Source organism: Pantherophis guttatus, chromosome 4, assembly GCF_059756535.1.
Source record: "Pantherophis guttatus breed Tessera chromosome 4, ASM5975653v1, whole genome shotgun sequence".
Classification (NCBI taxonomy): domain Eukaryota; kingdom Metazoa; phylum Chordata; class Lepidosauria; order Squamata; family Colubridae; genus Pantherophis; species Pantherophis guttatus.
The window spans coordinates 36,358,359-36,370,914 of NC_142066.1; the positions used below are offsets into that span (position 1 = coordinate 36,358,359).

At 34.1% G+C, this 12,556-nt stretch overlaps 1 protein-coding gene and 1 pseudogene across 1 annotated transcript; both read left to right on the forward strand.

Moving 5' to 3' along the window:
* The first annotated feature begins 125 nt into the window (after nt 1-125).
* On the forward strand, nt 126-950 carry LOC148114008 (olfactory receptor 14J1-like; annotated as a pseudogene).
* Nucleotides 951-7,805: 6,855 nt separating this feature from the next.
* On the forward strand, nt 7,806-10,946 carry LOC117668863 (olfactory receptor 14I1-like). The gene is made up of 2 exons (XM_034422920.3): nt 7,806-7,851; nt 9,018-10,946. The coding sequence occupies exon 2, from the start codon at nt 9,036-9,038 to the stop codon at nt 9,978-9,980; it is 945 nt and encodes a 314-aa protein (XP_034278811.1). The 5' UTR covers nt 7,806-7,851; nt 9,018-9,035; the 3' UTR covers nt 9,981-10,946.
* Nucleotides 10,947-12,556: the final 1,610 nt, after the last annotated feature.

Sequence of the window (12,556 nt, forward strand, 5' to 3'; positions counted from 1 at the left end):
CAAACAGTTGTACAAGATGGCCAGGTTTTGTTTCTCTCAACAAAATATGGCTCAAGATATTATGTCTCAAATTTGCTGAAACCTCAGAGTCATACTGTAGAAGGTTGCAGTATGGGGTCAAACAAATGACTATATCTTTGCAAATATTCATCGACAAACATAACACTTTACCAGTGTACATTGGGGACATGTATGCCTGTTCACACCAAATTTCATCAAAATCCGTGATGGTCGAGCAGGGCCCTTTTCTTAAATCAGACCTATGGAATGATCTAGATCATCTTCTGAATGTGTTGCACAAATGTTTTTCTTTATCTTCTTTATTATATCAGACCTTATCTTTCTCACTGCTATGGCTTATGATAGATATGTGGCTATCTGCCATCCTTTACATTATATGTCTATGATGCAATGGAGAAGCTGCTTCCAAATGGCAGGGTTGCATGGATGTTAGGCTTTCTTAATGTTGCCATGCATGCAGGAACCCTTTTTTCATTGCCTTTCTGTTCCAAAGTCATCCATCAGTTCTTCTGTGAAATCCCACACCTCATGAAGATTTCCTGCTTCGATCCCAAATTCAGTGAAATCTGGGTTCTTCTTTTTAGTACTTTGCTTGTTGTTGTTTTTTTATGTTAATTATCATGTCCTACATAAAAATGTTTAAGGCAATATTGAACATGTCCTCAATGGTCAGCAGACAAAAGGTCTTCTCTACCTGCATTCCCCATCTCTTTGTTGTCTGCTTATTCCTTGGTACAGCCATAATTTCCCATTTCATATCAAATTCTGGAACTTCTTACAATTGGGATGCAGTCCTTGCAGTGATCTACTTTGTGATTCCTCCAGTGATGAACCCTGTAATCTATAGCATGAGAAATAAGGATATCAAAGCAGCTTTATGGAAATTGTTTAATCAAAGAATTAGAAATCAAATTACAAAACTTTGCTAAGAAACACTACATATATTTTGCTTAATATATTTTTTTAAATGACACAGATTTTGTTGTCCTAAAAGCTATTACCTTTGCTATTTTATAAGCCTTGTGAAGCACAGTTTATTTAATTGGATGAGTGGTACTAAGAATCCTCTGCATAACCTTATATGAAATGGTTTAAAATCTGGAATTACCAGTAGTAACCTTAAACAAAGTAGAAAATAGATGTAACATTCAAATTTTAATATTAATATGCTGATGACACTATACATTGAGATAGGAAATGTGGCTATCTGTTTAATCAATGAAAAATGAACTAAATTTTGCCCAGCTTTTTCATCATAAACTCTTTTTTCTCTTTTTTCTTTTTTTAAGGTTAGGATAAGGATTGCAATGTTGAAATGAGGCTAAGACTGCTCTGGGAAATAACAGAGTAATAGAGTTGGAAGGAACCTTGCTGGTCTTCTAGTACAACCTCCTACTCAAGCAGTAGACCCAATACCATTCTTGACAAGTCTCTGTCAAGTCTTTTCTTAAAAGCCTCCAGTGATGGAGCAACCACAACTTTGGAAGGCAAAATGTTCCACTAGTTAATTATTCTCACTGTTAGGAAATCTCTAATTGGCTTCTCTCTTTAATTAGATTCCATGCATTGTTTCTTGTCTTTCATTTTGGTGCTTTGCAAAATAGGTTTATCCTTTCTTCTTTGTGACTTTGTGGAGTCCTCAATGGAACTGCATTTACATGGAGGGAAGTATGCAGTGGGGTACCCCAAAGCTCTGTTTTAGGTCCAGTATTCTTCAACATGTTCATCAATGATTTAGATGAGGGGATTGATGGGGAACTCATCAAATTTGCAGAAGACAGCAAGCTGGCAGGAATAGTCAACACTTCAGAAGACAGGCTTAATATATACAAGGATGTTGACACATTTGAACATTGGGCATTATTTAACAAAACGAAATTCAATGGTGAAAAAAGTAAGATTCTATATTTAGGCAAGAAAAACCAAATGTACAGGTACAGTATAGGTGGTACCTCACTCAATAGTAGTAACTGTGAGAGGGATCTTGTCACTTAAATATGAGTCAGCAGTGTGCTGCAGTGCAAATAGTTTCTGTAGTCTGCAATTTTTCTGAAAATCAAAGAAAAACTAGAAAGTCCAGTTGCCTCTTGAAAAGTTTAGCCATTTACAGTTTAGTATGTAAAATTATTTGTTTAATACAACTGTCCTGAATGGTGTTGAGTATTCCTGTCTGTAAAAAGTGGAAAATTAAAGGTATTTTTTTTTTTGTGGGTAACTACCCTCTTGTAGAAAAACCTCCACATGGAGATCCCATTGACACCAACTTGATATCTTTCAGTACACTGAATGTTTTATGTGATTTTATTGTTATTTTACTTCTAGCTTTCCTTCTACCAGAGTGTTTAATATTTTATTATTGTAAAGTACAAGTTGCAAGTTTGGATGGTGTTTTTTTTTTTTGACAAGTAAGCAAATTGGGTACCCATTGGAATGTTGTAACAAATATATATATATATATATATATATATATATATATATATATATATATATATATATATATGTAGGTCTTTGGTTATTCGGGTCTTCTCCCACGTAAAATTGGAAGTGTCTTGGCGACGTTTCGACGAAGTCTCATTCGTCATCTTCGAGCAACATTGCTCCTGGAAGCACGAAGCCGAGAACACCAGCCTGAAGATGACGAATGAGACTTCGTCGAAACGTCGCCAAGACACTTCCAATTTTACGTGGGAGAAGACCCGAATAACCAAAGACCTACATACAAACACCCGCGAAAACCTGAGAAAACATATATATATATATATATATATATATATATATATATATATATGTATGTATGTATGTATGTATGTATGTATATGTATGTATGTATGTATGTATGTATGTATGTATATTTGTTAATATATATATATATGTTTTCTGAGATTTTCGCGGGTGTTTGTATGTAAGTCTTTGGTTATTTGGGTTATTTATTAACCCGAATAACCAAAGGCCTACATATATATATATGTGTGTGTGTGTGTGTGTGTGTGTGTGTGTGTGTGTGTGTGTGTAGTTAATATTTCGGGTTTCTTCCCGTGTAATTGTGGATATATCCCTAAAAGGGTAGAAGCGACGTTTCGGCAGAATCCCATCTGCCATCATCAGGCTTATGTTAGCAGTCATTTTGCATACTTCTCAGACCCATAGTAAGTTCCATAGGCTCACCTTTACAAAATCTAGCCAGATATTTAGCAAAACATCTTCAACCTTACGCAGAATCTGCTGCTTCATATGTACAGAACTCATACCATTTCATACAAATAATAAAAAAGCAACACATAAAAGAAAGTGACCTTCTTGTAAGCTTTGATGTTGTATCACTATTCACACAAATACCTGTCAAAGAAGCCTTGTCATCAATTAAAAACAAATATCAACTACCAAAATATATCACAAACTTAACAGAACATTGTTTATCCAACACATATTTCATACACAGAGGACAGAGATATAAACAAGTAGAAGGTGCACCAATGGGATCACCATTATCACCAGTCATCGCTAATCTTTTCATGGAAGAATTCGAATCCAATGCCTTAGAAAAAACTGTTAACAAACCAAAATTATGGCTCAGATACGTTGATGACACCTTTGTGATCTGGCCACATGGAAGAGATAAATTGGAAAACTTCTTAGTACATTTGAACAGCCTCCATCCCAAAATAAAGTTCACCATGGAGATAGAATCAGAAAACCAGTTACCTTTCCTCGATGTATTAATTTATAAAAAATCTGATGGCACCTTAGGACATAAAGAAGACACATACGAACCGCTATCTCAATGCCAAATCACACCACCATCCAGCACAAATAAACTCTGTTGCCAAAACATTAACCACAAGAACTAAACGTCTGGCTGATGAAGCACATTTACAAACAAAATTATATACACTAACTAATGTACTGACATCAAATGGGTTCTGTAGAAATAAAGTCATCAATATGATCAAACATACAACACCAAGACAGAATAAAAAACAACAAGAGGAACAAAACAATGGGAAAGCCATCTTGCCCTATATAAGGGGAACAACAGATAAAATTAGCAAAGTACTACAAAAACACAACATCAAAACCATATTTTGCACAGATAGAAAGATATCGTCCATTCTGAGAAACCCCAAAGACAAAATAGAATTAGAAGATCAAGGCATATATGAAATCCCATGTGCTTCCTGCCCATCAACATACATTGGACAGACCAACAGAAGAATGAGTGTGCGCATCGAGGAACACAAAAACTCAATACAAAAGCAAGAACACACATCATCATTAGTTCAACATATAAATACAACAGGACACAACATTAATTTTAATAAAACAAAAACAGTTGCAAAAATAGAACATCTCAATGGCAGAATAATCAGAGAAGCAATAGAAATGGAAAAAAGACCATATTGCATGAATAAACGGGATGACACTTCACGTCTGCCTACTATTTGGAAACCTGCTCTCATAGATAGATGAATCTTGACACCATATATGGGACAGGGACCAAGCATTAAACAAAAATATCCCAACCAAATCATATTCAAACCAGCCACAAAGATGAAGCCCTGCCACCTAGTGGAGAAAAACCGACCATACACCCGAAGCCAAGCCAATAAACACATACTGGGACTCCCAACCAATCAGAATGAAAAGGTGGAGCCATCCCAGAATACCAGCACCAGATTTGAAATTCCAACGTCAGTTAGTGCAAAATGACTGCTAACATAAGCCTGATGATGGCAGATGGGATTCTGCCGAAACGTTGCTCGGTGCAAAATTTTATAATGAAAACAGTGGGAAATATCAACCAACATACTTGTAAATGATTTCTGATTTCATCCTTGAAAAACTGCAGATTATTTTTATCTAAAATATTTGGGCTCTATAAATATGTAATCTATGTAACAGCCACAGTTTTTAATCCTGATCTTAAGGCATGTTCATTAATAATTTCTTTCTTTTTTATTCTGTATCAATCAATCACTGTCAGTTAAATTGTAAGCAAAATGTTACTGGACTTTTTCTTCAGTTATGTAGCACTAACCTGAGAATAGCATGTCTACATTTTCTCTCCAGGCAATTGACATAAGTATCAGTAGATATGTCTCATTTTTAAGCAGACAGCATCGGCATGACATCACAATGAGTAATGTGTTGTTTTTATGTAGACTGAATCACCACAAAGTGTACAGACAAGTCAAGTTGAGGTAAGCCTTCAGGGACCCAAATGAGTGAATCAAGTCTTAGACTGAATGTAAGTTTTTCAACGTTGACAGGACTTTAGATTATGTAACTGTTTCAATTTTCTTAAATTTTATATTTATATTTTAGAAAGCAGTTTTCTGAAAGGTGATATTGATTCAAACAATTATTTACATTTATTACTTTAATTTAGATTTTATACATAGGATTATGGGCAGTGATCATATCAGGTCTCCACGGGAGAAACTCGTCCAATCCATTGATTCAAATTGTTATATTAATTTATCATCTGATGGACATAGAAATCATTTTGAAATTTCAATGAAGGTTTTCTCACTGGCAGTTTCAAAGGTTATCTGGCCATCATGGTAATGAGACATCTCTAACAAAGAAAGTGTTTATTTATATTTTTTATGGCAATTGTGGAATGATGATAAAAATCACTATTTGAGGAAGTCTGGTTAATCTCAGAACTATAATGTAGAGATATAATCCAGAGATCACAATAATTTTAGATTACTGTTACAATAAATCAGGAAAGACATGTTTTATCTCATTTAATCTACAATCAAAAGGAGTCTGGTAGCAGGTTTTCTGACCATAGTTAGCCCCGAGTTTTAAAATGGAAATGTATGGAAATTATCCATAGATTTTATTAATTTTGTTTTACATCCTAAAATTAACCAGGAAAACTGTTTTATGCCATTTGTACTCCATCAATTTTTTATTGCTACTCTTTAGTGTAGATTACCCATTGCTCCACTCTTTAGAAGTCACTGTCTCATTGATTGGAAGATGTGTTCTCTGCATGAACTCTCAACCACTGATCAAGGCTATATCACAAGCAATCTAAAGATGCCAATTCCTAGCCATTTACAACCCATGGGGTACAGAAAGTGGGAAGGTTTGGATACATATGATTCACAGTCATATTTTTGTTCTTCAACAAATAGCATAATATAGTTAAGTTTTCTTTCTCTGTTGGGCCTCGGTGATTTTTGCAGGAATTGTTTCATTATTAAATAATTTTTATTAAAACATTTAAACAAGCAGATAAAAACGAACACAAATGAATAGTGTTTTCAGGGGAAAGGAAAAAGCAAGCAAGCAAAGAAAAAGCAAAATGTAATAAAAAAAGTAAGGAAAACAAAAAGGAAAAAGAAAAAGAAGTTATTTTCAATGTTCTTCATATAAGTACACATATATATTATCCTTTCTCTCTAAAATTAGTTTGCATAATCTATAATCTTACTTTATATAATCTATCCTATCTAAAGATTGTTGTTGTCATTGTTGGAATAAATAGTTGTTGCTCAATGTTCAACTTGTGGTTGACTTCCAGAATTGCCTAGTTTCAATTTAATCCTTTCACTGATCTTCACACAGTTAAGATCATATTCTTTAAATTTCTTTTGTGTTTACATTCTTACATTTGAATTTTTTTCTCTTCCTTTCCCTTATCAGATTATTAAATTTAGATATAGTTGATATGAATCACCAAAACGTGTTTACTCAGTGAGTTATAGAACAAATAATAGAGAGTGAAGTTAACAAGAACTTAATCAAAGCAAGCATACATTGCTAACCACCATGATGCACAAATAATAGAACATATTTGTGATGTCTTGATAGAAGCTTTTTCTTTTCACACTTGGATTACAGCATCACACATATGAAAGATGGTGTCTGACAGAAGTTTCACCTGACATATATTTTGTTATGCACCGTTTATACTACTGTGGATGTCTACAATATAATATATTTGTCTTCTTACTTCAGCTGTTTGACTCAAAATATGACAGGGTCTAATCAAACCTTTATATACAGCCATAGAGCTTTATTCAAATTGCTTTTAATAGTGCAAATCCATGTTGTGATGTAGTGTTAATTCTAAGGAATACTTGGGATAGATACAGTAGTCCTTAATAGGCAGTTGTTTTAGTTCATGAGATAATATTCTGGGAAACTAAATGATCATGAAGAGCATTAATTGAATTGTCTCAATCTTTACTTACATAAACAGAAACATCCACTTTTCATTATTTGCTGAAATAAAGCTACTATCACTAATATTTTGTATCTCTACTATACATTCCTCTTGTTGAAAAGAAACATCATGTCCTTGCAATGCCTTGGAGAATTGCGTCTGCCACCATTACTGTTGTGATTGCGCAATCATTCTGTTGTGTATAGAGTTCTTTAACATTGTGTTCATGTTCCCTATGGGACTAGTTAGCAAATATTGAGGAGGAAGCCATGTCTTAATCTCACCAAATCTGCAGCATGTAACTGTTGGATTACATGAACGGTAGCTGTAGAAAGAGTTTAAAGATAGTATGTTAATGAGAAAAAAATGTTTTTTCTTTTTTCTTTTTAAAAAATTTCTGTCTGTTTTGGAATAAGAAATATAATCTCTGGATGCTAATTAAGGATTCATTTCCACTATATAACACTCATATTAATTGGTGTTCAATGTTAACTTTTTCTCCATTAATCTGCATCATGCTTGTGTGTAAATCTGCCACTAAAGGTTTTTGAGAGGCTGTGAGATGTGAAAGAAACATAAACAAACAGAAGAAAAGAAGTGGGCACAGAGTGGCTTGTATGATTATTTTTGTTATCAGTTTAAAAGGAAAAGTAAGTTTTTACATTTTAAATTTCTAAAAACTTATTTCAGAAAGGTTCAATGTGTAAGCTTTCAAAATCCTGTCTTCTTATGTCTTTTAATCAAGAGGATTGTTTTTTTCATTTTATTCATAGTTTATACAAAAATAGGCTGTGCTCTGGAAAGAGAAATGTAACATTACAATGATACAACTCCAGTACTTATGCTAATCAACTAATCTATCAAATCTGGAGTTTTGTCATTAGTTAATTAGATTCAGACTTCTTCAATAATATTAAATTGTCTACATAAGGTCTACACAAGCAATATGGTAGTTCTACCATACCACATATAGAGAATCCAATTAAATTTGTAATAAAACCTGATTTATTTCATGTCCTTGGATGTATCTCATGGCTACAGATTTGGAGGTGCGGAGTATAAGTAAAAATGATACTCACAATATATCTGTAATATTAGAAGAAATATCTATCTCCTTAATTTCAAAAATTGACAAAATCAGTAATCCCTGGTGATATGGAAAAAAAATCAAATGTCGCTCTCAAATTTGATAACCCAAACCATGCTATTTTCTTCTATGAAATTTTTTATTTAATAAAAGGAATCTGGTATTGAAGAACTATCATTTATAGTTCTAAATGTGGCCTTAAGATGTGTAATAAGAGTTATCATATTACTATTAATATAAATTGGTTTGTATAGTCTCATTATATGAGATCATATTCTTATACTAGAAGCTTATATGGCCTTTCTTTTTTAACATTTAATGTTCTGTGAAATACTAAACAGAACAGGCCATGGTATACTTCCTATTACAGATAAAGAATCTAACTAGGCTTGCTATCGAGCCTCATTCACATCTTTGTATAGTGCATAGTGCCAAATAATATATTTAAAGCCTCTGCATGTTTCAGGGGAGTAAATTTCTGTCTAAATTCCATGTTTAAATAAGATTGGAATTCTCTGATTAAGTAAATGATAATATGCACAATACCGTATACTTCTCCTGCAGAAATGGTTCCTTGACAAAGGATTTGATTACTGAAGAACTAATTTGATTTTATAAATATAATTTTCTATGTTATTGAAGTCACCATATCACCATGAAAATAAAATATTTGACATGTACAGTTTTGTAAAAATGGCTTTGTTAAATTGATATTCCTTTCTCTGACAGTGAAAATTCAATGACGTGATGCCAAACAGAACCATCATCATAGATTTCTTACTTATGGGATTTTCTGAGCAATGGGAGTTCCAGATTTTGCACTTTGTGGTCTTCCTCATTATGTATCTGGCTATCCTGATAGGAAATCTTCTCCTCATCATTCTGGTAGACGTGAACAATCATCTTCAGACACCAATGTATTTCTTTCTGGTCAATTTAGCAATTGTTGATCTGGGATCCACTTCTGTAACCATTCCCAGATCAATAGCCAGTGCCCTCATGAATGCAAGAAGGATTTCATATTCTGAATGTGTTGCACAAATGTTTTTCTTTCTTTTCTTTATGTCCTCAGACATTTTCCTTCTCACCGCTATGGCTTATGATAGATATGTGGCTATCTGCCATCCTCTACATTATATGTCTATGATGCAATGGAGAAGCTGCTTCCAAATGGCAGGGGTTGCATGGATGCTAGGCTTTCTTAATGCTGCCATGCATGCAGGAACCCTTTTTTCATTGCCTTTCTGTTCCAAAGTCATCCATCAGTTCTTCTGTGAAATCCCACACCTCATGAAGATTTCCTGCTTCGATCCCAAATTCAGTGAAATCTCTGTTCTTCTTTTTAGTGCTTTTCTTGGTGTTGTTTGCTTTATGTTAATTATCATGTCCTATGTAAAAATCTTTAAGGCAGTATTGAGCATGCCCTCAGTGGCCAGTAGACAAAAGGCCTTTTCTACTTGCATTCCCCATCTCCTTGTTGTCTGTTTATTACTTGGTACGGGTATATTTTCCTATTTCATACCAAATTCTGGGTCTTCTTACAATTGGGATGAGGTCTTTGCAGTAATCTACTCTGTGATTCCTCCAATGATGAACCCAGTAATCTATAGCATGAGAAATAAAGATATCAAAGCTGCTTTAAGGAAGTTGTTTAATCAAAGGTTTGCAAATCAAAATAGAAAACTCTGCTAAGAACAACTAAACAACTTTGTTTTAAGGAATAAAAAGAATCCCACAAATCATGTTGTCCTGAACAATAACATCTTTATTATCATTTATTGTGAACTACAATTTACTTATTTGGATGCATTGGGCATACTCCAGAGAATCACACACATATAGAAAATGGTTAAAAAGTTAAAAAGATGGAATTACTAGTAGTAACCTTAAGCAACACGTGTGACATCCACATTTTATCATTAATATATTACACTATATATTGGGATAAGAAACTTGACTGACTTTTTAATCAATGGAAGATTATTTTAAATCTTCTCTTGCGCTAGTATTTGATCATGAAATCTATTTTCCCCCTCTCATTTCCTTTTTTAAGGATAACAGTCTTGAAATCAGGCTTAGAATACTCTGGGAAATGTCCATTACTGGTGTCCAATTTTGTGTGGAAGTGGGCCATTTTATCCCATGTAAAATGGGATTGGGGCCAGGGTAACAGATGATAGCAAATTATTTTGTAGTCAATATTTGCTCCTGTGATGTTGTGGATGAGATAGCTAATAGCTGCTTCACTTAGGATAGCTGTCTGCAAGCAAATGCGGATCACCAACTTCATATAGTCATATGTCAACTATGGTTGTAATTACTGTATACACTTTGTCAAGGCATTGCAGGTACCGCAACAATATTTTTATTGTTTATTGTTGCTCTCCACCTAGCATTTACTGTATTTATTTCTCAAGCCTTTAAAAAAAATCAGCTAAAAAGAACAAGGCATTAACAGCTAGTGCTAAAGCAACATTTGCTGTTCTGGAATCAGTCGGCACCTAAACCAAGACAATCATAATCATAATCATAAGTTTATTTGTCAAGCATATATAAGATAACAAGTAAAAATATAAACATAATTTGAATACATGAAAAGAATAAAAAGGAATACTAGGACAGGGATGGTAGACATGCTGGTGGACTTATGCACACCCCTTACAGACATCTTAGGAATGGGGTGAAGTCAACAGTAGACAGTTTAAGATTAAAGTTTTGGGGGTTTGAGAAGAAACTACAGAGTCAGGTAGTGCATTTCAGGCATTGAGCACTCTGTTACTAAAGTCATATTTTCTGCAATCAAGTTTGGAGTGGTTTACCTTGAGTTTGTATCTATTATTTGCTCATGTATTGTTGTGGTTGAAGCTGAAGTAGTCGTTGACAGGAAGGACATTGTGGCAGATAATTTTATGTACTATGCTTAGGTCAGACTGAAGTCGGCATAGTTCTAAATTGTCTAAGCTCAAAATTTGGAGTCCAGTGGCATAAAGTATTTTATTGCGGTTAGAGGAATGGAGGACTCTTCTCGTAAAATATCTCTGGACTCTCTCAATTGTATTAATGTCTTATATGCAGTGCAGGTTCCAGACAGATGAGCTGTATTCGAGAATTGGTCTAGCAAATGTTTTGTATGCTCTAGTTAGTAGTACAACATTACCAGAGAAGAAGCTACGCAACATTAGGTTAACAACTCTTAATGCCTTTTTGGCAATGTTGTTACAGTGGACTCTGGCACTTAGATCTTTAGAAATGAGTACTCCAAGATCCTTGACAGAGTGAGGGTCATCTACAAGGTCATGTGCATCTAATTTGTATTTTATGTTTTGATTATTTTTTTTTATTATTTTTTTTGCCAATGTGCAAGACAGAGCATTTGTTGGTTGAGATTTGAAGTTGCCAATTGTTAGATCAATCTGACACATAGTCAAGGTCTTTTTGAAGGGTAGTTGTATTGTTGGTGGTGTTGAATAGTTTAACTTCATCAGCGAAGAGAATGCAGTTGCTTTTAATATGATCACAAAGGTCATTTATGTAAAGTATGAAGAGTGTTGGACCTAAAACACTGCCATGGGGAACACCACTATTAATATGTACAGGATTTGATAGAGCGCTTCCTATTTTGACCACTTGTTGTCTGTTTGACAGGAAGGCAGCTATCCATTTATGTAGTAGTCCAGAAATGCCATAGGATTTTAGTTTTAGAAGTAATTTGTCATGTACCACTGAATCAAAAGCTTTACAGAAGTCTATGTAAACTGCATCTATTGCTTTGCCCTGGTCGAGATATGTAGTCCATATGTTTTTGCAATGTAATAGTTGTAGATTACAGGATAATTTTTTTCTGAAACCAAATTGTTTGTTAGAAAGTAGGTTGGTTGTTTCTAGGTGGAGAGTAATAGATTGGTTAATGATTGATTTCATGACTTTGCAAGTGACGCAACTTAGAGATTGGTCTGTAATTTTCAACTAGGCTAGGGTCTCCCTTTTTGAAGATAGGGATGACCCTGGCTTGTGACTATTGGTAGGGCAAGGTGCTGGTACTGAAAGATTTTTCAAAAATTATGCTTAAAGGTTCTGCAATTGCAGTGGAAAGCTTTTTAAGAAGTATGCATATAGTCCATCAGGTCCAATAGATAGAGAAGGGTTTAGACTGCATAGTGCCTTTTCAACATCAATATGTATAAGATCTCCGTAATCATTGTAATTGTCTGTTGTATGACTGGGAAATATTGGGTATGTGTTTTTGCTGTTTACAAAGACTGAGCTGA

Bases quoted from the DNA above. Each gene is read 5' to 3' on its own strand.
- LOC117668863 (XM_034422920.3), top strand. From the start codon at position 9,036: ATGCCAAACAGAACCATCATCATAGATTTCTTACTTATGGGATTTTCT.